The sequence below is a fragment of the Eucyclogobius newberryi genome, unplaced genomic scaffold (genome assembly GCF_026437365.1).
Source record: "Eucyclogobius newberryi isolate DKJ021-1_F unplaced genomic scaffold, fEucNew1.0.hap1 SCAF_19, whole genome shotgun sequence".
NCBI lineage: Eukaryota > Metazoa > Chordata > Actinopteri > Gobiiformes > Gobiidae > Eucyclogobius > Eucyclogobius newberryi.
The window spans coordinates 17,629,734-17,655,276 of NW_027315823.1; the positions used below are offsets into that span (position 1 = coordinate 17,629,734).

Genomic DNA, 25,543 nt, shown 5'->3' on the forward strand with positions numbered 1-25,543 from the left:
TAATGCATATTCTTATACTTTATTCTGTAGTAATATAAATGAGTTGAATCAGCAAACAGTCCAAGGATACTTCTGCTTTCAAACCATGTTAAAATCACTGAACAAAAGAGAATCAGAGAACACACTTAAAAAAAAAAAGAAATAAAAGGAGTTATCCTAAATACAAAAAAGTCATATAACAGGGGTTAACATAATAGTGAACTTAAGAGTGATATTACACCTGCATAAACCATCCGAGTTTGCAGTTAGTCAGTGCAGTCTACACGTAGCAGCATGCTAACACTTGGATAAAGTCTAAGGACTGTCTCTCAAGTTTTTAGTCCAGAAATTAAAAAGCAGCACTGAAACTAAATAAAACAGCAATTTAAAACACAGAACTAGCTCAAATAAATAGAGAAATGAGTGGATCATGTTGTAGCTTAAATGTAAAACACAGATGTTTTAAGGGAATGTTATTACAGTGGATTTAATACTTTATATTATAATATTTTGAATCTGTTATATATTTTAATTAATGGGATTATCTCTACATTACACTTTATTAAGGATTCTTGTGGCATTCAGCTGCTGAATGAGAGGGAATGAGGGGCACATGAGTTATTTGTACAGGATAAAATGGTGGTGGTGATGATTTTAGCAGGACACCTCCATGGTCTGCGGTCCAGACTGGCTGTCAATGCTCCCGGAGCCCAGCAAACTATTGAGATTGTTGCGACTGCGACTGCTCTCCATGGAAGTAATGCTGGAAGAAGAGGTCGTGCGTGAGCGAGACAGGCGAGTCATTCCCACTGACGGCACTGAAAAGAGGAAAAAGAGAGGGGCATTAATATTCAAAGCACAACGCCCAGAGTCCCAGTGCAGCATGGGAACACAAAACCTGGAGAAAAGCATGGCATAAACAGTGCAGACCATGCAAACACATCCCACAAACAAAAGACTATCAAATGAACAGAAATAAAAAAAACAAAATTGTATGAGGAAAAGAAAAACGGCACAACAAACAAACCCAACTGTTCTGGTAAGACTCAACAGCATGCAAAAATATATCAATAAAAACATGCAAAGAAGAAACTGAAACCCTCCAAAAATGTACGATCATCTGTACATTGACATTCATCTATTGTCAGCTTAAGAGGCAAGTGGCTTTTAAATCTATGGACTGCTCAACAAGCTGGTACCTGATTCGTTGCTCAGGTGACTGAGAAGAACATATGGGACTGGAGGTCAATAATAAAGCAGGAAAGAGAAGAAGAAAAGGGATCACGTTGAAAGCGCGGCTGTAGCTTTAATTTGTGATCACAAAGGTCTCATTGCATCTCAGTGGTTGAAGACGAGGAAGAAAGTGAGAAGAGGGGAAAACGGGCCATGTTTGCAGACTTTTGAACCTTTGACTGTGAGTTTCACATTGTAGCCGAGTGTTAATATGGGAAAAGCTGCTTTGAGAAACACGCTGTGGTGTGTCACACAAGAGCACAGTGTGAAAACACTTTAATCGGCTCTAATCCTGCAGTGGCATTTGATCAACAGGGGTACTCTGACACACTAGCTACACTCAAAGGTGGCTCCAACAGCGATGGCTTTGGAACAGAGAGCTACAGCATAAGCTTTAGTTAAAACACCATCTGCACACTCACAGCAAAAGCACCATCTTACTTTTAGATTTTGTCTTTCCAGATGAATGACTAAAAACCTGACGACCTGTTTAACAATGCACTTTTGCATTTTTAAACAGGAGTGTAACAGAAAGAAAAAGGCCATTTCCAAGTCCACACAGATCTGAATAGAACTGGATCTGAAGTTTAATATATATAAGTGTCATTTCAGTCATAACAGCAGCACACAGGCCTCACCTATTGAGGGCTGTGGTTGACAAACACTGAAAAGAGCACAGAGGATATGACGTTACCACGAGCATCTCGTCTGCCCTCTGATAAAAAGCCTTTTCTTGTGTCCTCAGTCTGAAGCGCGGCTAGCTGCTTACATACATGACATCACAGGCTACAGTCCCCCAAAACACTCATTGCTCTCATGTAAACAAGAAATGTTCAACACGGACCTTGACCACAAAGACGTCAGCCCAAAAAAAGTGTTAGTCAGAACCATTTTAATTTGTTACCACAACAAGTCAATGTTTACTTACTGTAGCCCATGCCCTGGACGAAGTACTTGAAAGCTTCTGCAAGTTTTCCTGGCTGTAAACAGAAATGTAATGAGTACTTTGCTAAATTAATGAATGAATGAATGAATCTCAAGAAGCACCCACCTGCACAACCTGGGGCAGACCTCCGCAATCAGCCATCTACAAAAAGTAGTATTAGCAATTCATCGAGACACTTTAACCATATCCTGTAAGAACGTTTACCTTTAGGAGTGTGGTCTTGGTGGGATTTAATCTAGAATTGCACTCCACCTGAAACAGAAGACACATCTGTATTCAAAGGAGGCGAGCCGTGGTTTGAGACTTGAGAGGGATTTGGAACTCACCACAGCCTCTACAGCAGGAGATGTGTCACCCACCACTAGCAACGCAGGGCTTCTACAATGGTATAAAAACACACGGTCACAAACAACATTGCCTCAATGGAGGCCTAAACTATACCATGAAGCTCAGTTTAATTTCTCGACATGCTGTGTGGATAATGTGGACGGATGTTGCTGTACATACATGAGAGTGTTGACTGTATGCTCATTCAGTCCAACGATGGGCCTCTCGATTCCCAAGTCTTGACGGCTACAAAGAGAGTGGAAGATGAACGCACTAGACCCACGTCGTATTCGAAAACACAAGTGGTTCATGCCAAATAGAGCTACATTCTAGGCAAATATTTATATATGGCTTACTATTGGTAAGATCCACAGAAGAGGGCCAAGTTGTCCTGGTTAATATCTTGGGCGATGTGCAGCCGGTAGGTCTGGATCAGCTCTTGGTTATCAGTCAGCTCGTCCTTGGGAACAAACCAAACCAACAATTTGAACTCATGACAGCAGATTCAATTTACAAAGCAACATACACAGCTCACAACAGTGGAAACTGTGTTAAAGTCCAAGATACAAGTGTCTAAATGTGACACAGTGCGATGAGGTACGCGTACCCAAGGGAAATCAAGACAAGTCTACATTCTTCTACGGCTTCACTCTATTATTGAATAAAGGTCAAGGCAAAGAATAATGAAGAAAAGCACACAATAAGTAAAACTGATAAACCTACAGTGCTGAAATGGTGAGCCATGACGATATCCACCAAGTTACTGGTCCAACCAGAAAGCTGCACACATAAAAGAACAAGTCAAACAAACTGTAAATGTGCATCAATCTTCAATCCTTAGTAATGGGAGGCAAAACATCATAATATCGTTTGTGGAGGTCTTAACAAAATGAAAGTTTAGTAAACGATGTAGTGCAAAAACGGGAGCTCAATTATTTATTGTTTTTGCAGTTTCCTGCTGTGGTTGTGCCGACCTTTGAGGCGGCCCAGTCGATCCATCCCTCTGCGCAGGGGTCCACGTTGATGAGCACCAGCCCCTCCACCAGGCTGGGGTGGTCCAGCTGAGAGTTACACACACAGGTGAGTGGGCAGAAGTCGACGTGGAATCAATGATGCTCGCGACCATCACATTATGACCAAATTGTAAATGAAGACGAGAGGAAAACCATAAAATCGCAGCCATCGTTAAACATGGCTGCGATTACTTGTTATTGTTTGTCTTTTGACTCTCAATTTTAAAAGAGTAAAATTAATTTTAATTTTCAAATACAGGTAATAATTCACACCACCATGTAAGCTACAACTGCCCACGCAGACCTTTTACACTAGAACAAATTGCTCAGTTCAGCTAGTGATGCATTTTCACAAACGAAGACACTGAATCTGAGACTAAATCATAAGAAGTGTTTTTTAGAAATGTCTGAAGACAAATGTGACATTCGGGAAATTAAAACATTAATCTTCTTTCTCCATAATAAGATTAAACTTTCAAGTTGATTCAAATGCAATGCACCAACTGAGGCTTTAAATCTACAAGTAGTGAAAAAACACTATGAACTATGAACCCAGTTTTAAGAAATACATTTTTCTTCATAAAACACAAGAAGAAATATTGTGAGCTCTGGAAAAGAATAATTTCCAGTTCACTGTCCACTGTCTTTTCATTATTCATATGTTGGCACTTGTTCGCTCCTCTCTGTCGCTTCTTGTATCTTCTGCTCCACTGGGCAAGCTTATTTTAGCCAAAAGCTAAGGACATGTGAAGTGAAAAATTGTGTCCACCAGGTTTTGATTTATTTTTGTTACAATTAATGTACATAATTATCATTAAGGCTCAATTTTCTCTCTAATGTAATGCTGAAATAATAGTGTACAAATACCAGCTTTATACTCACAGCAAAACGAGAGAGAACATACGCTCCAGCTCCAACACCAATACCAATCACACTGTTGACCCTGCAGACAGACAGTTAGTCCAGCTCTGCAAATCAATACTTTATTTACGCATATAATGATTGATTAGTCGTCTCTGAGCAAGACACTTACTTGAGCTGAGTTAACACTGAGGGCAACATTTCAGCGAGCTCGTCCATGGTGGGGTAACGGTACCTGAACACAGACACGCCCAACATTATTGTAAGTACCGCCCATGTCCCATGTAGCCAATACAGCTCACAGAGTAAACCAAGTCTCTTTGTTTCATTTACTTTGCTGCAAAAAACACCAAATCCTGCATACTAAACTGATAGTGGAAAAAAGGGTTGGCTGTCCATGTCGAGAAACTTACCCACTGGGGAAGGGCGGAGCCCCCTCCTGTTGTCCGGGTGCGTCCACGTGAACCACTGCAAAGTGCTGTGTGATCTCCTGCATGTCTTCATAGTTAAACAAGGTGTTGAAGCACGACTTGTCTAGAGGAATAAGTCATGTTTATAAGCGATATGTGCAATGTAGAGAATTATAGCTAAAATAAAAAGTTTTACGGTTGAGGCCGATGTCATGGTAGGTGAGGATGACGGGTCGGTTGCCTTTCGGCACCCCTCTCATGGTAACATGGAGGACACCATGGGGAGTCTCAATGTCATGCTCCTGTAAGCACAAACAATAGCCAATTGTTACTATTAAGAGTCAGAAATGATGTTGATTTGAAGTCCTCATATGTCATATATATATACACAGAGCACTGATAATACAAACAGTTTTCTATGGTTGAATCATAAACCACAGCAAAGATAGCTAAGGTATTTATTTATCTTACTCAGGAAGTAAGTAATCGTGTCTCATGTCCCCCACATTAAAAACGTTCCACATGTTAAATATGCACAAATCAGAAGCCAACCATTCCACAAAAAATCCACAAAGTATACAACAAATGATCAATGCTTGCTCATAACAGATTATGATGCAAATCATGTAATTACGAACATCCAATCCAGTTTCCACGCAGCCTTTGTGCTCTTGTACAAACAAAAGACTGAATCGACTATTGTTTTTTATGAAGGAAAAAGCTAAAAAATCTGCTCAAAAGCCATGAATCTAGATCACAATCCGTTTCTGGAGTCTGGTTCCTCACAAAGTCAGCATGACTTAATACAGTTGTGTGATTAAAAGTCTGAAGTCCATCAAAGTGAGCAGAGGTAATAGTGAGGGACAAAGTTCAGCTCCTGATAGATGTGGTTTGTCACCGTCTCTTCAGAAGTGCTCAGATGTTAACTCTCAAGGACAGATCTGCACTCGTTCATATCTGTAATCTCATTTTAATAGCAACATTAGGGGACAGAAAGTAGCTGAAGGTTACGAAGCCTTGCACATAAAACACTAGGCAGAATAAAATCATAAAAAGCCACAATGTTATTATAAAATTGCATCGTTCATGCTGTCTGCAGGCCCCGAGCCCCTCAAAGCTGACATGGCATGGAGGGGGGCAGGACACCCTGTTTAAGAGGGGGAAGAAAGGTTCAGGAGCACGAGCTAGAGATTTGTCATTTTGGACAAGGACAGAGCCAAGGACGATTGATTATAAACCAGCAAAAAACAAAACAAAAATGTTTGAGATATGATGAGTGTACACTGCAGATCCAATGCAGTAAATGTCAGGGAATGATCTTGAGATATAAAAACTACAGACAGATGACTCTGGAAGTGACTTTCAGTAACTGGAGCATGAAAGCTCAGAGTGAGGACATGGGACATGACTAACACTAGGGTGTGTCTTAAAAAAGAAAGGGTGCATAGCAATAATTAATCCTCTGCCTGCTGTGACCAAACATTTAAGGATGAGGTGCATCTGCTCTTAAGTGGCTCCTGTATCGATCCATTCTCTCTTCTCATCATAACCCTCTTCCACGTGTGTCTGGTTACAAACACATGAACAAAGATGGTCTTTACTGGAACAGGCGGGTGGGGCAGGAGACCGCCGTACTGCAGCTTTTTACAGCATCCCAACACTGGATGTACACTGCAGATGGGAGTGAGACAGAGCATTGCTTGGGCAGAAAGTCTGTACTTGATTTTTGCCCCAAGTACATGACGGTTAGTTTTTTAGAGTGGAGGAAAAATGAAGAGCAAACAAGTCATGCCCCGTCCCACCTTCTCCCCCCATGTTATTCACGCCCTGCCCAGAGCTGCATCAATCACCTCTGAGGTCCAGATCAGGGGACACAAACAGGCTGTGAATTGCCACTTGCTCAACCGCACACACAGCAAACTCACGCACATGGGGCATTCGAGGGGCGACTGCTCTGCATTCAGCGCACATGAATGGAAATAAAAATCTCAGGGTGTGGAATTGACGGGGAAAAAAGAAAAGTAAGGAAACACATTATTCCGCTTTTGTGTTTTGACTTTCCACTGTGGATGTGAGTGAGTGACCTCGCTGTGCATCTAAAGGGTTACAAAAATATACTGCAAGTATAGCACATATGACATGGTTCAAAACGAGCTCCTGTGCAAAAATGATGCACTATAGGGCTACAATGTCAACTAAACTGGGCTTAGGTTAAATGAACCACACCATGCATGTTCAAGCTATTGAGGCTTTTCTAATAATACTTGTTTACATAAGCTGCTGTGGAGAAAAATATTCCCAAGTCCAGGCTGAAAGTGTTGACTGTTCTTTAAAAACACTGCACAACTGCCCCTCTAATGAGAGGTAACCAGGTGTCTCAGTGTAAGACGAGGATGTCACTCACCACTCCATTCCCACAGCATGCGAGCTGGTCCAAATCCAAAACAGCTGACATGTTTTTCCCACGCGGCGGCAAATGACTGTTATGCTATGTGCAAGAAGGGTGTGCTGGGCAGCTTTGAAGGCTTCCAAAAGGAGGAGGAGGAAGGTGGGGAGAGGGGCGGGAGGACAGGGTAAAGACAGAAGAGGGTGGATAATGTGAATGGGAGGCTAAAGAGACGGAGACGAGAGAGAGACAAGACGAAGGAGGGGAGTTGGAGGGGGTGGTGGCTGGAGGAGAGTGAGACTGCAGTTTGTGCTTTGGTAGTCTCAGCGCGTACGTACATCAGGCACCGTCGCCTCTAATTGGATTGCAGAGGGTCAGGTGGGTAGTAGGAGGGGGTGGGGCTGAGGAGGACGGAATAGCAGGGGGAAGGGTAATGGGGTACAGCAAGGATATTTCACGAAAGCGCAACTGAGCTCATACCACGAGCAGACTTTGACAGCACGCCTTTAGCTTCGCATCAGCAAAATGGCGGCTTGTATTTACTATGGTGTAACTAAATGAAGGAGAATGGATAGTGAGGATCACAATGCATCTACAACGTGTGTCTCACACTAAACTGAAGTACACCGCATCATTGACCTTTTGACTCTGGAGCACATGTTTTAGCTCCTTCATGTACTTTGGTTTCCAAATGTTGAGAAAACATAATATTTTAGTTAAGTTTAATTTGACCCCTGTCTGTAGGTCATCTGAGTCTTGTAGTTTATTGATCTACCACTCCTAGTATGCTCCGTCATCAGCCCAAAGCAAAAAAGCCTTCGACTCTCAGAACCATTGCACAGAAGGTAGGACACACATGAGGCTTCTTCTGTTGTTGTGTTGTCTGCTTAGCCGCTAAAAGATGGGGATAGGTTTGACCTTAACCAAAATGTATGAGCCCAATATCATTTTGAATACCTGTCCACGGCTGATGATATTTAGAACGAGCAGAATACAGTTGTGCATTTGAAAGAATGAGATTGAAAGAGTAGAAACATTGGTGCATTGAAGTGTGCACCATAATGACTCATCAAGAGTCGGCAGGCCTCTTTGTTCTGGTGGTCACAGACTCAAGCCATCGACATCAACACAAAAATGTGAGAAATAAGCCTTAGCCACTGGTGAGGGACTTCTTACATTAAAGGATCAGACGGTAAGCTCTGTCCTTTCAGAACTACACTCACATGATTAAGCAGGGAATAGCGGAATACCAAACTTAGTGTGGAAGAAACTAAAAGTATTAAGACAACAACAAACTATACAAAAAAGTACTGGTAAATATATAAAAAACTTTAATAAAAAAACTATAGATGTAATAAATCATGCTATATAGTGACCAAATAGGGACCCAAATGGGCAAGATGCATTCTTACTGTGCTCTACTGCCCTCTGCTGGACACACTGCAACAGTGGCAACAAGATCAAGAACAACCCGACATCGCCACCATGAGGAGAAGGACTTCATTACATCCCCATTTGTGAAACATTCAACCAAGCTAGTCGTTTTAAAGACTAGGATTATTTCCCTTCACACACACGTGTGTGTGTGTGTGTGTGTGTGTGTGTGTGTGTGTGTGTGCTATAGATACACACAAATATATTTATTTGTGTGTATCTATATCTATATATAGATATACAGTGTATACACAGATTTACCATGTGCAGTTTACATAAAGTACAGAAGCTGCACCTGCACATTACAATTCAATCCCTAAAAGTACCAGCAGAGGGCGCTACACGAGCACAGCTAGAGGAGGAGAGCGCAGGATTTGTCCTCCAGCTGCGGAAATGTCACAACAGAGGCACAGATCACCTCCCCCACATCGAACCATTTATTGACAATCTGCTGCTAAAGCCTAATATGGAATCTGGAAGTATGTCATCTGTGGACATGACCTACTGAAATATGAACTGTCAAAGAGGGATCAGATACTATATTTAAGCATTTGATCAGATTACAGTGGAGGGCAGCCCATGTAGTTTCAATGGTGTTTGAGCATGATTCAATGATTCTAGCACTATTCACTTATAAAATCACACTAACCTTCTGGTTATGTGTTTGGACCGACTGGGGGCAGTAGTGAAAAAAGGATGAACCCATTTTGTGTTTTGGTGCAAGCTGGACATGGCATGAAACACTTGATGAAAGATAATAAAATCTATTCTTTAACTGTAAGCAGCTTAAAAATAAGCAGTGTGCCGACTGAAAGTGTGTCGCGGACAACGTACGCTCCGAGGAGGGCAACATGCTACTCTCTCCTGCTGGCTGCAGAGCGAGGTTATTTTTAGCTCTGGTGGGTGCTCAGAGTGACTGTGGAAAGTGAGACAGGGATTTATTCACAGGATACTCCGGCAACAGAGTCTTTGGATAACTGCAGAAAAAAAAGCTTTGAGGCAAACACAAAAGCCCACCAGAAAAAAAAGCATTGGCCAAAGATCCAATTTGAAAGCTATATAGCTTGGGCAAAACGGAGAATCAAAAAGTCTGAAAATCAAGTGGGGTAATTTATTAGATTTCACTTGAATAAAAAAAAAATCTTCTTTATTCTAAAGGAAAAGAACTATAGAGGGTTAAACATTCTGCCAAATATCAGCAGAGTTATTTTAGGCATTCTCTGGTGTGGGAGGGGCACAGAAAACTGAGCTTAAAAACAACTATAACGCAGGTTTCTGTGCAGGACCGGGATCATTGTGATTCTTCAGACAGTCACGCCTCACTAAATACACAGCAATGTCCAGGCGCTCAAACATGTCCATCTCAACCGATACTGAGTTATACAATTCAACCCTACAACATGACACACTGGGAGGAACAATTGTGTATCCCATCGCTTTGATTCTGTTTAAAACCTTAAGGACATGATGTAGCTAACATCAAACTATGAACCACACCAGGCTATCAGTGATTCATTAAAAAAAGGCTCGTCTTTAACATAAATGTTCCCTGTATTTCAAAACGAAATATTCGTTTGTTGATTGAAGTTTGAAAGTCAAAGCAAATACCTGGCAGTCAAAATCCTGGAAGTTGCGTCCATTCTGAAAGAAAAGACAGAAAAAGACACAAATTAGGAATTCATCCTTTTTTTTTTCTTGGTACATGTGCATTTGGCCGTTTTAATGTTTTTACTGCTGGAATAATTTGATTCATGTTTTTTATTGATCAACATATTTGCACTTTATGACAGAATATTGAAATTCTAATTTTGTGCACAAATGATAATGTAAACTAGAGACAATGTGCTCAGAGGAGTTGCCATTAGCCACTTTATTCCATTAGAGGTTGGTGTCACTGTGATAATAAGCTACAGCTATAGGGCCAAGGCCACGTGTTTCAAGTGGTCTTCTGCAGGGCTTTCAATCAATGATGAACGCCCTGAAGTGTGGAGGATTTTATGTGCTCAAATGAAATGATCAAATGCACAATTATTAATTATAATATTAATCATTTAGTCAAATCTTACAATTAATTAAATCCTCAATTCTGAAGGCCACTTTGTGAAGCCACACATGGCTTTTTACGTAATGTCAGAGACCCAGAAAAATGAAAAGGCCAAATAAATGGATTTATTCAATTGACAAGAAACCACTTTTAGCATTCATCGTTCGTTTCTCACAGTAAGGCAGGCAATCATTTCCTACTGGTGACCTCTGCTGAAGGCTGATGTAATTGCGTGTCTGATCATTACAGTTGTCATGGTTACAATGCTGCTGCTGCCGCTGCTGCCTGTGCGGTTTGTTTTTACAGGCCTGCTGCGTCACTAGATTAACTTACACTCACCAGTGACTGCTGCGCCATCTCAACTCAATCCGCTTTTGGGCCTTCCATTTGACCTTCTAATGAGGCCACTAGAGGGAGTGAGAAGTCATCGTCCTTCACCTCTATTCACTTACAGTCTGGCACAGATGAGTAGACTTTTTCTTTAATGTGCGATGGTGTTTTTGATGTAATGTAGCTCACTGTCTGTGAAAGAAGCCTGGGGGAGGAGAAAACACTCAACCCCCCGACAGCCCCGTTTCTTAATCAGTTGCTGAGATGAAGCTGGGGATGACGGGTGGGAGAGCTGGATCTGCCTGGGAGCTCCTTTGCTTTTCCATAGCGATTGGGGAAAAAAAAGAGATGAGCTTGATTTCCTTTTTATCCTCGTTCATTACCTCACAATTGTTTTTTGGGTCAATTTGGGGGTTTATTATATGCACTCTTCTCCATTTCCCCTCACAGTGTTTTTTCTTTCAATCGTTATGCGCTCACTCGCTGCATTATGAATTATTCCCTCTGATGAATGGTGTGGTTGGGTAGCACGGCCTGGTATTGTTTATTACTGTATGTATGTATGCATTTGCCAGGAAAAGTAACATGGAAGATTCATTAAGCTTGTGTGGAGCATGCCTTTGCACTTGTACGAGTGGAATTCTACTGGATTATTCACTCTACACCAGTCGCTGCTTGCGGTTTACCTTATTGGTCAGCAGGGGCTTGATCTCGGTCAGCTGGACATCCTGAAGCTCATCCATATTCTTGTGTGCTCGATGTTACCCACTGTCAAAAAGGAAAGAGCATTCATTATTGCACAGGACACAGGTTTTTCCATTTTTACGAAAGTTCTACATCAAATCAAATCAAATCAATTTATTTTTGTAAGGCCCAAAATCACAACAACAGTTGCCTCTGAGGGCCACAGGGAGAAATGAATCAACAATGTCTGTGGTTGCGATGGAGTCAGACAATGTCTGTGGTGGCGAGGGACGATGTCCCAGGGTCCTCTGTCCTTAGACTCTCCTTCTCGGCCAGGAAAAACTACAAAAAAAAACCTCTTTGGGAAAAAAGCGTTGAAACCTGGAGGAGTTCCAGTGAAGGAGAGATCCGACTCTCACAGACGGACAGACGGACACGAGGGAGACTGGAGCTGGACCCACTCTTCAGGCAGATGAGGGACCGACTGAGGCGAACTGGACCCACTCTTCAGGCAGATGAGGGACCGACTGAGGCGAACTGGACCCACTCTTCAGATGAGGGACCGACTGAGGCGAACTGGACCCACTCTTCAGGCAGAAGAGTGGGTCCAGTTCATACATGTAAAACCACTTATACCAATATATTGTCACAACATAAAATGAGTGTAAAACATTAATTTTATGAGTATCGACATCATGACCAAACCACAGCAAAATGACCAGCTTACGGAATCAAACTGTCTGAATGATAAAATTAAGTGTATTTGACAGTCAAATACAGAAAATTAAGTTTACTTCTATTGAATTGAAATTACTTGATCACCAGATCACCAGACCATCTTTGAACAATCAGCTGTGAAACAAGTTCTAAAGATCATTGGAGATCCCACTCATGTGCTCGGTGTGAGCTGAGAGAGGGATCACTTATGTAAAGAAACGGGTATAAAACTCCTTCATACCAAAGTATATTAAACTAATCAACACAAAGGACACAGGAAGATTGCAGGAAGATTCTTCTTCTTCTACTTCTTTTGCGTTAAATGGCGGCTGGTATCCAAGTGTTACATTACTGCCAGACTTTATTCTTTTATTCTTCTTGCTCTCGTGCAGGAAGATTCCAGTCTTACTGACTCTACATTATATGATATCTTTGTGATGTAATATGTTTTTTGTGATGTATTTTTCCATGTTTGCAACTGACCGCATCTCTAAGCTAAATGTCTCCAATAAGAGACAGAATAAATAGAAACCTGGCGGGCCTTGGGGGGAAAAAGTAATGAAGTCTGAAGAGTGAAGTCTGAAGAATAAAGTCTGGGGCATAAAGTCTAAAGTCTAACTACAGTGGGCGGCGGTAATGTAACACTTGGATACCAACTGCCATAAAACACCAAAGAAGATAAATAGAAACCTGATTTTTTACAATTATATTGTGACCTGTATAATCACAGTTATGAATTGAGTAAATCCACTTGGCACCCCATAATATAGCATATTACATGTAAAACAGCGTTTTCATTTAGTAAATTATAGCAGTAAACAAAAAGAAAGCCTTATACACTAAACGCTTGTTTTTACTCCAATTTCTATCTTTTTTTTTTACACTGTAGGCTTTATTAGACAGGACAGCTTAGTGTGAACTGTAGATTAGAGAGAAGGGAGGACATGTACTACACTTTCAGAGCCGGGATTCAAACTCTCGACACAGCGGGAGGCTGCACATGGAGCCTTGCATGTGTGCTCCTGCCTTAACCACTCCACCACCGGGCAGCACTGCTCTAATTTTTCATGAGCTGTAGTGAATATTTTTCTATGTACACAAAATATATCTAATATTTTTCACAAATCTGTTTTACTGAGCAATTAATATTAATGATCCATCCCAGCGCTCTGGTGTGGCATATCAAGATGCTGATGTGACGGCATGAATATTGCACAGATGTACCAAGCGAGCGTCGTGTGCATAATGCGAGCGAGCGCCTACGTGCAGTGATCTTAATACCTGGCATGGCGGTGACCAGCCGGAGCATGGCGGCCGCTAAAACCCCTCAGCTGGAACACTGCTAACTTAGACATCCATTCTTCTAAATATTTCAAAAAGAAATGAGAAAGAGGGTAATTTTTTTTTGACCGACAATAAATTGGAAAATATTTGTACATCACAATGGAAAAATCACATGTTTGAAAAGAATTCTGTTGTAAAAATGTATCATGTGTTTTTAATAACACCATGTGAAACTGCCCTAACCTGGCACTTTTAAATCTCACGAAAGCCGTCGGGATGTGAAAAAATAAAAGCCGTGGCTACAGAGCCGCGGCACAGCCATATAGCCTCATGGCTAACCCTGACCCAAACCTTAATCCGGCGCGGTCTAACCCGGCGCGGTCAAATAGCCCAGCAGTTTCAGGAGCCGTGGCACGAAATAGCCTAGCAGTTTCGGCTGCGCGCCGCGGCTCTGTAGACACTCCCAAAAATAAAAGAAAAATCAGCAGGAGCTTAAAGATAGATTCTCAAGTTTGTGAATTCACAAAAAATGAGAATGCTAACTGCTGGAGAATGTGTTGACATGTGTTCTGGGACTGTCCTGTTGCTCAGAAATATTGGACTGAGATCAAGAGCAACTGAGCGTTCACTCAAACCCCTGCCATGGACACAATCAGTGGATATCTTAAATTGGCGCATACACTTGACACCAGAAAAAAAGGTTGCCTGACCCGCCAGCCCCGCCCACATTCATTTCGAATGCAGTTTTGATTAGCCAAAACGTGTTGGGAATGGCTGGTCAGGCAAACAAAAAGGCCAAATGACACAAAATGTCCCGATGACAAAGGTCTGGACTGAAATTATAATGAACAATCGTAAAAAAAAATTATATTCAAACTCAATTTGAAAACTGACAAATTTGAAGGACTTTGGACTAATTGGGACAGATACCATGTGCCAGATTAAACATAGGACTACATGGATATTTCTATGTAAATAAATTGCATGTTCTCTGTCTCATGTTTATTTTTGTTCTGTTGTTTAAAAACTGAAAAAAATAAAAGATGTTGCAAGGATTTGTACACATTTCTTGGTAACCAAAAACATCCCAGTTCTTGCATCATTGAGCACGGGATGCTCTGGATCACCATATACGACAGCGTGTTCCAGTTCCTGCCAATATTCAGCAACTTCTGCCGCCATTTTGGGGCACCAGATATTGACTGGCTTTCTGACCCCACCACTGTCCCAAAAAAGCTAAACCAGCCAGTCTAAGGCACACCTGTGCAATATTCATGCAGTCTCTTCAGCATCTTGATATTATGCCACATCAGCGAAGTGGGCTGGATTATTAAAATTAATTGCTCAGCATGATAGATTTGTGAATAATATTTGAAAGATATTTGTGTATGTAGAAAAGGTTTCATATTTTTGAGGTCAGTTTAAGAAAAATGGGAGCAAAAACGAGTGTTGAGTTTATATTTATGTTCAATGTATGTCCTACAATGCAAAATTTCAGTGTTGTGTTGCAAGAGAAAAGTACAAGAACAGCAGTCAATGAAAAATCCCCACGCTGATTATTGCAATCTGCAAATGAGTCGATACTGATTTGATTAATTGCTCAGCCCCAATCAAAAAATATTTGATATAAATATTAAATAGACTAATAAAAACTAAAATAAAAACTAAAATAGCAATGGTATTTCCAAAATGAAATCAATAAAAAATAAATCCCATCAATTTATTAAAGTTATTACAAGTTTTTTGAAAATGTGTACAAATAAAATGACAGCATAATTTCTGAAAAGAAAAAGGCTGAAGATTATTTCTAAAGGCATGATAGTTGCAACCATAACTTACCCTTATAATTAAAATTGTAAAAAGTATTACAGTAAATTTAAAAAAATGGGGGTCTTCAGCAACAGCCTTCTGCACACAGAAATACTGAGGAGGCCATGTTTTAACAGATGCTTTAAAGTTTGTCCATGCATACGATCAGAGTCCAAGTCCCTTTCTTCCTGAAATACGACCCAGAAGACCTGTGCATGGGGTGAGAAGAGGAAGTACTATTGAATTACCCGACTGAGCCAGGTTGACAGCCAGGACTCGTGTTGCACATAACAGCAGCTCTGCCAGGCCAAGGCCAACTACTGAAACAAAGCTATGAAGGACACGGCAGACAGGCATATGGTAAAGGGAAAGTGTAAACAGAAGTGGGAGTGGCATAACCTTGGAAGATTTGACCTCTGAAGCTCATCTTAAATGGTTGAGAGGGACGACTTTGCAGCATCTCTGCATTTCCAAGATGAATTTGTGATGGCACGACAAAGGCCTGAACAGACAGCTGCTTATTGACACAGAAAGCAGGTCAGCGGTCATTCAGTTGGGGCAACAGGCTGCACTCCAATTATAACTGTCCAGGGATGGTACAACGAAGCACAAAAAACAAAACAAAAACAGTATTGAAAGCTCTCAGCCGCCAGCCCTGGATTGAAAGCTTGCCTGGCAAAATCCTGCTGACAAATCCAGCTCAAGGGGTGGAGAAAGAGAAAACAAATGTTGGACATGCTTGAGCGGATTGATTACAGCGGCAAGACCAATCCAACACTTCCTGGAGTGACCACAGCAGTTTTCTAGGTAACAGAGGTGTTAGGGAGACAGGGTCAAGGGGAGCTTAAAGTTACTGACAGGCTGACCGGATTTCTCAACCCCACTGACCCTGATGGAGCATATAACCCTGATTAGAAGTCCAGATAACTCATATTATTATTCGACACTCATGTTTTAAGATCACTTTACTAAAATAAGAGACAAAAACACAGCCAGGTTATTTTCAGCCTATGGACCATGGTCACCTCTGTTCATTTATTTAAAGCTTGTCTAGCCCCACTGGTCAGCTTCCAGGATCTGTGTACAAACACAGGGCCGTGCATTATCACGCTGCAATATGAGGTGATGTGGTGGATTAACAATGGACATGTCGCCCTTTGGACAGGTGTGAGTGGCCTTTTATAGTGGCCAGCCTAAGGCACACCTGTGCAATATTCATGGTGTCACATCAGCATCTTGATATGCCACACCAGAGCGGTGGGATGGATCATTAATATTAATTGCTCAGACAGATTTGTGAAAAATATTTGAGAAATACAAGTCTTTTGTTTATAGAATAAGTTTCATATCTTTGACTTAAGCTCATGAAAAATGGGAGTAAAAGCAAAAATGTTGGGTTTATATTTCATCATATTTCAGCCTACGTGCAGACAATTTTAACAGATCTATAAGTCCTTGCTCTTGAGCAAGCTGAGGAGGAAGCGTCAATGTAAATGTCCGCAAACATTTGTTGTGGTAAGTTGTAGCTGCTTTTACGTGTTGTCAGTGACTCGCCACTGTAGATAAGGATCAAAGTCCATAACTTCAGTCTCCTTTTCATTTTAAATTTTATGCACAGTTTTTCATGACTATCCAACAGTGGAGATAGACAACCACATGTGGTGATAGCTTCAAAATGGCGTCAACAACATTCCTTGAGAGCGGGATCGAGCGGTTGAACTGGTGACCTTTGAGTCAGAAGACAACTACCAACAGAGCTACATCTGCCCAACTGCTGCCGTTTATAACAGGAAGCTGAAACCCATTAAAAAAAAAACTAACATCATAAGAATGAATTGTAAAATAATGTTAATACATTCATTACTGTATGGGAACAGTGGTTAAAATCAAGACAAGTATCACAATGCTGAAACTTGCATGACATCACAACAATGACAAATACAGTGCAATACTTAAAAGGTGGTATGGACAATTTTTCAGCGATTTGAGAACTCAGGCGGAAGTGCGCATGCGCACTCCCCCGTGCGGACTGATACGACACACACGTGCGTTTGTTTATTAGCGCAACGGAGCGCATCGCTCGTCTCCCGTAGATTTCTGTCCACTTCTGCATCAGCTCGAACAGTCTTTCTCCGTCTTCATTTTGCCCCGTACACTGATGGAACTATATTATGATAGATCCATGCGCTTAGGCACGCGGAAACGTGGGCACGAACCGCACGCGGCTGCAGGTGAGCGATAGGTGCGTTTTATGATTGATACGTGGCAGGACAAATGATTTATCCACGCCACGAGGAAATATAAAAAAATTGCTGAAAAAAATCGTCCATACCACCTTTAAAATGCAAAAAAAATAAAAAAAATAAATGCAAACTTAAAAACCAGTAAAACTCCTTCACTGCAACTTTTTGTAACCAGGCCAAAACTGTGTTTACGGGGCACAATCTGAAAAAACGCCAATCCACACAGGAGTAGAGCTAATGGGCTGTGACAAGGCTCAGGACCAGATTATTGCTCTAACCCGGTACGGTTGGTAAGAGAATTATCGGTAAAATCCATTAGGATTTCCGCCTCTCGTCAGATCAGAAAACAGAGTGGGAAAAGAAGATTGTTTGGCACTGAATGTGCCCTGTGAGGATAACTTGAATCTCTTGCTGATGGTGTCAGCAGTGTGTAAGACTCAGGGCTCACACATATTCACACTGAGATGATTTCGCTTGAGCTTAATTAACTGACAGCTTGCTCTCCTGAGACTGCATCACACTCTGAACCACTCATAATGTTCTCCTGATACAGCCAATCTGCTCTGATCTGTGTGGGGAAACAAATCTCTGCCATATACGATTATTCTCCAACAAAACATAAAGATTGAGAATATAAAATGAAAACAATCTGTTAGTGAAGGCTGTGGCTCGTTCATATCATAATATCTGTACTCTAACCAGTGTTATTCTTATTAAAAGCTGCACCGTGTGAAAAAACCTGCCATCTTCAGGACTCCATGGAGAAAAAAAAAAGTTAAAACTAAACTTTGGAAAAGACTCCATGGAGATACAAGCACAATGATTTTTCCAGTTAGCCTGCAGAGTTCACTGAAATGACATTCAAACAAATGGTCAGGTCATCGAGATGCTTGATGAGTCAGGAACGCTTTGGCTGAGGAGGAATATAAAGGACTCACTGTGTAATACGACTTGGCCGGTCGCAACAATTACTTCAACAATTTCTTGAAGATTTTTTTTTGGCTCAAACCTTATCGAGCGCTCCTTTTCTCTACACTTCTTGTGGGGAACTTTAATATTTGAGCCGTGGAAATGATTCATAGTAGATACTTTTTTTTTTTTTTACACCTTTTGATTTTTCCTGCTTTAGGAATATTGTCCGAGTAATAAAGTGGTCTTCAATAGCATCGTTTGAGATAATTTCTGTAACTATATATCGCACTTAAAAATAACACCACCCGCGTCATAAAACAGCAACTTTTCTAGAGCACAGCACACAGATGTTCTTTAAGTGTGCATGATACTTAAAAATACTTAAATTTAAATAAATAAATGCAGAAAAATCTGACGATAAAGCGGACGTTGTGTCTTTTACTTTAGCTTTAGCCATTTAGCTTTGGTCTCATAGCACCACACACTTCACAAAAAGACATTTAGTAATTCTGAGATCGGCCATGGTTAAAAAGTATAATTCAGGTACGATTTCGATTTTGTTTATTAAGAAAACATTGACGTCAGCTGCTCAAGTAGTGGACCCCTGGGAGCCAGGCCCTGTGGATGAAACGCATGCCACGCCCCGAGACACCCAAACGCAAACTGGTCTGTCGAAACGTGGCTAATGAAGTATCTCCATGTAGCCAACCCAAACCGCAAACTTCCAAAGAGTTCTAGCAAAAACAACTTTTGATACAGAAAAGTACTAGTAAACAGATAAACCAAGTTACTAAGTTAAATTACAACTCATGACTTCACCAAAATTCTTCAGCAAACTCACTCCATAGCTTCTCCTTTTCGCCCTCTCATATACCTTTTTAAAATCTAAATGAAATAATTAGCCAACTAATACACCATCGATTACAACTACAACGACTACTACGACTACAACGAATACTAGTCAGTCCTAGAGCAGATCAGACAAATCTATATCTCAAAAGAATTCTATTTCTCTTAACTTCTCTTGATTTTTAGATGCTTTTACGCAGATGATTAGATGTGGACTTCAAGATACATTGACAATTAGAAATTACGCAATCTAGAAATGTGTGCATAGATGGAACCATTAACTAAGTAGCATGTAGTTTTTCTGATTTACTAAATGGTCAGATCAAGTGGAAAAGAACAATCAACCGCTGAAGCTGGAAAAACTGGAAACGGTTTACTTTGCTAATTTTGACTCTGGACAACAATCTAACAAGGCCAACAACACCCACCCTCCGTTTGTCCAAAGAACATCAGCATTCTTTAGTCTTTAAGGCCCCCTCCCCCACCACAGATTATGCCTTCGCACTGTTCCATATTTCGTACATCAACAAAGCACAGATAATGGAACTAGCACTTAACTGTGTCTTTAAATTGCACAATCTTGATTGTTGCATGATTATCAATTAAAAGTAATTAAATAGTCTTAAGGAGGTTCACTCATGGCACCTCGACTAGACGTCCGCCAATAAATACTGGCCCTTGTCAGAGTCTCGCACTCAGGACTGCTGTTATATACTAGCTGCATTAAAGTCATATTTTTGCACATTTGTGAGTCATTTTACAGTCATTTCACATTTTTGTGCTACTTAAACATCAACTAATAATATAAACACATGGTGTAGCACATTTCTGTTGGACTGACATATCTGAATATTGCATTTGGGATAAACAAAATGTTTCAGATATGAATTTGTCAAAATTGCAGAGCCGCTGATGGTACGAGTATGAACACACTCCAGCCCCGTTATAGACAGATGTGTCAAAGCAGGCTGAGAGGACAGTCTCAATGTTTTGAGTTTAGCACAATCACATAGGAATGAGGTAGATCACTGTAAAGAACCTGATGGAAACATACAGAAGGGCAGTGTGGCCCAGTGCCAGACTCCGCCCACTGAGTGATTAGGACGACAATGACAACATGCTTGAACTCAGAATTAATCAGTAGCACAGGCTGTTTCCTCATTGAAATTTGTCATCAGCTACTAAAGTTATCCATGGGTCTACAGTACAATTACACACACACATGGATTTATTCCAATCTGTGCGTTTCTTGAATGAACCAGTCGAGATACAATTCTTGTCCTCTTCTACATGCAGGTCAAACAGCATTATATACATTTATTAAAGCCGTGCACTTTATGCAATCGATGCGTTAGTGTAATGTGTAGATGATGTCCAATTATTGAAATTATTTGCTAAATAAGGTTTGTCTTCCTCCTATTCACCTTATTCCAAAGTTAGCCTGGGCGCCGCCATCCGACGTAATCCTCCTTCCGGTTGCATTAGTTAACATTGGACTGTCGACCTCAAGAGAAAATAAGTTCTACACAGACTAAAACATTGTTTTCAGGCCGCCCAGAGAATGGGGGCATTATTATCACATGAACATTTTACACAAATCAATCTACTTCATATTTTAGTGGCAAGACTTTTCCCTCATTCTCCAAATGGAGTTCCAGCTTGACCGGAAGTGCGATTACAACGGAAGTGCTGATCTGAGCGAGTGAGCAGGGCGGAATAAGGGGAATAACACATTAATGCATTTAATAAATTACATGGAATTAAAGTTGTGTTTTTCTTTGTATTGTATGTCTTGTGGTGTGACATAAACGTTTCTAGAATTAGACAATTGAGTCAGAGACAGTTGAAAAATATATTCTTTACTTTTACATTGAACTCCGCTTTAAATCTACAATAAAACATGTATAATACTGGATTGTACATTTCAATAGGGCCTCTGCAATTAATCGAAAGATTTACAGATTGAGACACGTGAAGTCGTCAATTATTCATGTGGGCGTTTGAGTCGAGAGTCCAGTTGATCCTCTTTCAGTAAAAACATGTGGCTTTGAGCAGGTCAGATCTTGGAAGAAATGTGAATATCATTTGTGTTAAATGGCACAGATTTATGCACCCGGAAGTGCTCTGGGGTTTAAAGGCTTTAGATACAATTCAAAAGAAATGTTTACTTATATTTATATTCTTGTTTTTTGTAAAATCCAACTTATTGGAAAAACTTCAAACTTGTGCCGGTTTGATCTAGACTAGTTCTCCTGTAAACAGAAGACCTCAGTCTGGTCACCACGTCCTCTGCTGCGTCTCAGGCCAAACTCAGACAGAACTGTGCAATCAGTTTAGCATGTAAAACAAATTAGCTCACAGTTCCTCTATGATTTAGAACTAATTAATCTTCTCTCACCTCAGTTCAACCCTGTTTTGCATGATATTTCCCCCTCTTTGTTGACAGGCCATGTGTGTCCTTGTTTGGCAAATCCTTAATCATCTAAACTCTGGGAGCTAAAACCTGTGCCCAGACTCACATCTGCCCCTTACTATTTGATTAAAAGTACAGGCTTAAAGAGTTGAGTCACATCATAGGTATGATCCAAAAAGATGCTACGCCCCCAAACATCAAGTAGAGTCCATCTGTTGTCACTTTTTGCTGCACCAATTTTATTCAGAGTGCCAATATAAAATATATGGAAGTTTAATTTGCCAGAATAAGTTATGAGAGATGTTGGCACTCCTTTAATTTATTTATTTCACAAGGTTTAAAGTAGTAAACAATTACTTGGGTGTTCTCAGTCAGGACCACTTCACAACCAAGGGTGAAATTATGGATGCAAGTCACTGCATTGTTCTGCAATAGCAGACCAAAATGGGCCTGACCTGTTTCAGTCGTCCGTCCAGGGCAGGGGTGTCCAAAGTATGGCCCCGGGGCCAGATGCGGCCCTCAGGCTTCCTACTACATTGGCCCAAACAACAAAAAGTTGTAATTTTTTACAGTACAGTGAAATTAGAAACATTCTGCTATAATAACTTAAATAAAATAAATGTTGATGAGATACAGACATAGTATTAATGTTCTAAGCCGTTGTTCGACGTAAACTTAATCAAATTAAAAATTTCCAAGATTTCACTTCATTGTCATGTCTTCTGTGGCCCTCCCCTTCATATATGCTTCAAAATGCAGCTCTCAGAGAAAAAAGTCTGGACACCTCTGGTCTAGGGACTATGAAATGCTCTTAATGGTCCTCGTGGCAACAGTGGTCCCCTTCTCTCTGCAGATGGAGATAAGACCAGCAGACAAAGGGCAGACATGAGGTCTATGGGCCAGACCGTGCAAACCAATGCAAATAAGGCACACATTCAGTTACTTTGAAATATAAGAGATAATCATGGCTGTGTGGACTGTAAGAACGGAACAAATGTGTCCATGCAAAAGCCATTTATGATGAAAGTCAGGAGCTTCTTTTGAGCACTGGAGCTGTAACTCTAGGCTGGGAACAGATTGAATTACGAGAGCACTTCAGTAACAAACACAAAAGCCCTTGCCAAAAAAAAACACAAAAAAACCCCCACTTTTTAATATCAACACCATCATATCTGGGTTGAAACTTAAGACATGAGTCTAGTTTAAAATTCAAACAAAAACTAAGAGTTGGCTCAATCGCAATGTTTTAATGCAGGAGAGAAAAGTGTACTGTAAGTACAGTTTCTTAATTACTTCTCCATTTAACTCAAAGCCCTGTACGCAGACCCATATCCATAATTCCAGCAAGAAATCCTTTTCAAAGCCCTTCACACACTTGTTCAGTCTGATCCCTTCATTTAATACACGATTGGATCATAAACATGCTATTCAAAACTGTATTCATTTTTTATGTTAATTTGTAACTTTGCAAATGAAAATACATTTAAAAAGATGTATCAGTGTGATTAACTTAAAATGTATTATTAGTATGTATTAACAGTTTAAGTCAATGGTTCTCAAACTGGGGGCATGCAAATATTGTGAATGCATTGATCAGCATTTGATAACTGCACATTTCTTATGATATATAGAATTCCACTAGGACAGAGGAATTGATCTTTCAACCATATTAACTTATAAACATAGTTTGAATTTCTGAATTTTCTTGTGCTGCCACTGTGGAGAACTACTGGGGGTCCCGGGGATATTTTCATACCAATAAACCAGGACAAGTTACAGGTCAGATCTGTGGAGAGGCAACTTCGCCAAGTTAGAATGCATATTAGAGTGCATATGGCAAACCCCACCGCGACCAGAAGAGTATGTCCACCTTTAGGAATGAATTACCATAGTAATTATCAGGAGGCAACCACAAGATAAACTAAATTAACCTAAATTCTCACCAAAAACAACACGTTATTTACATGAAAATATAAAAGCTACAGATAACAGTGCAAAGAACAACCCCCAGGAGTAAGGTGTAAACACAGGCCGGTTGCTGTTTGAAGTGTAAACTTCATTCACTCCGAGGGGACAATCAAACAAGGAGACCAGGATTTAAATACGATTTAACTTAAACCAACAACTTTTACAAGTCTTCACTAGGAGCCAGAAACATAGCGTAGTCACTTCAAAAGTAGTTGCTGCTGTGATTTAGATGACGCAGATGTTGAACAGAGCTGTTTAAACAAAGCTTTTGGATCCAGAGGAACTCTTGTGTGACCTTCCCATGAGCAGGTGACATTGTGCCTCTCTGTGTGGGACATTACCACCTGCAACTGCACAACTTTGACCTGCCATTCAATCCAACACTACAACCGTCAGGCAGCAGCTAGAGGCTCCAATATATGTCTATATGTCAAATACAAATCATAGCTAAACTGTGTAGGGTAAATATATAACCTTCAGCTCAGCAGACGTTACTCAGGAGTTGTTGAATGAAGCAACACATCCTCAAAGGTTAGTGTCTGGTGAAGTGACACTTGGGGATTAAGAGCACTTTAACACAGAGTTTAAACAGTTCTTCTTGAATGATCCACCCGTGTGCCGGTTACGTTTATGCTCCCGTGGCAAAGCCGGTGGTAGTAACCGTCGTACAGAGCGTCGTGATGGGCCTCGTGTGGCAACAATCACGGAAACGCACCCTCCAAGTTCGTATTCAAACAAGTCAAAGATAACGACATGTGTCCAGCCAGACGCGCATTACAAGACGTGGACAGCGAGTTCCGAGCTTTAAAACCAGTTGAAACCATCCAAGGTGCGAAGGCAAATCCAACCCGCGTCCACCATCGGCGTCCTTTAGACCGTTAACCGACACCGTTGACGTAGCGCGGCCGTTCACGTTACGAGTCTCTGGAAATATCAGAGCCGAGTATTTTGAGCAGTGCGCGGGGTTCGTTAAAATAATAATGATACACTTTAATACGGTACATTTAAGACCCGTTAAATGCGTTAACGGCAACGAACAGGTTGAATCCGTGAACGGGCAAATCTCTCCGGTGGCATGGTGCAAATCTGTAACGACGTTAAACGGTAACGACAAACGCCAGGTGCAATACGCGTGATTTACGTACCTTCCCGATACGAAATGCGTGCTCGTGCTTTCGAGTCAATTTATCTTCGGTTTGCTCGGGGCCAATAAACGCCAAAATGTGGAGTGAAGTTTAGTGTCCGCGGCGGCTGACGGTCTGTTCCTCTCCTTTCTTTCTGTATTTTCGATGCAACTCCGGGGCGGAACTACACGCTGCGTCACAGATCACGGACGAGCCAATCAGAGGAGACGCTGCACAGGCGGAAGAAGAAACGGAACGAAGACGTCTCACTCTGCTCACAAAACGTGTGCAACCAATGACCATTAGCGTTGGAACGTATTAATCATGGATCTAGGTATTAATGTGTGGTGGTCAGAAAGTATTAATTATGTGTCTAATTGTTGGACCCATAGTGTAAGAAATTATATATATTATGTTGTCAAGCATATATTTGTAATCAGTGCTTCTTAGATCAGCAATTACATATCTAAAAAGGCAAATTCACAAATGTTGATTGATTTATATAAGTGACTTACTCTAAATTAAAACAAAAAGCCTGAACTTGGCTATATTGATTTTAGCAGCACCCCTCTGTATT

General features: G+C 40.9%; 2 protein-coding genes across 4 annotated transcripts in view; one reads left to right on the forward strand and one right to left on the reverse strand.

The window, feature by feature from the left end:
* ndrg3a (ndrg family member 3a) lies at window positions 1-25,162 on the reverse strand. Of its 3 annotated transcripts, XM_072451964.1 has the most exons (17): window positions 24,988-25,162; window positions 11,650-11,731; window positions 10,198-10,230; window positions 4,966-5,071; window positions 4,773-4,893; window positions 4,532-4,594; window positions 4,381-4,441; window positions 3,460-3,546; window positions 3,209-3,265; window positions 2,842-2,945; window positions 2,666-2,731; window positions 2,485-2,536; window positions 2,363-2,410; window positions 2,264-2,299; window positions 2,141-2,192; window positions 1,179-1,217; window positions 1-797 (listed from the first exon to the last, which is right to left on the reverse strand). In XM_072451964.1, exons 2-17 carry the CDS (start codon window positions 11,704-11,706, stop codon window positions 634-636), a joined length of 1,146 nt encoding a protein of 381 aa, XP_072308065.1. In that variant the 5' UTR covers window positions 11,707-11,731; window positions 24,988-25,162; the 3' UTR covers window positions 1-633. The 3 variants fall into 3 exon arrangements, with proteins under 3 accessions (XP_072308065.1, XP_072308066.1, XP_072308067.1); XM_072451965.1 differs by lacking the exon at window positions 1,179-1,217; XM_072451966.1 differs by lacking the exons at window positions 10,198-10,230; window positions 11,650-11,731; window positions 24,988-25,162 and adding an exon at window positions 7,174-7,465.
* mafbb (v-maf avian musculoaponeurotic fibrosarcoma oncogene homolog Bb) overlaps window positions 1-25,543 on the forward strand; it is a 185,404-nt gene that overhangs the window by 144,250 nt on the left and 15,611 nt on the right. The window lies entirely within an intron of this gene.

Excerpts from the sequence above, each read along its gene's own strand:
- ndrg3a (XM_072451964.1), bottom strand. The coding sequence starts at position 11,706 with ATGGATGAGCTTCAGGATGTCCAGCTGACCGAGATCAAGCCCCTGCTG. Across the intron at positions 2,537-2,665 it reads CATACAGTCAACACTCTCAT|AAGCCCTGCGTTGCTAGTGG; the intron begins GTATGTACAGCA and ends ATACCATTGTAG. Across the intron at positions 2,411-2,484 it reads CTCCTGCTGTAGAGGCTGTG|GTGGAGTGCAATTCTAGATT; the intron begins GTGAGTTCCAAA and ends CTTCTGTTTCAG.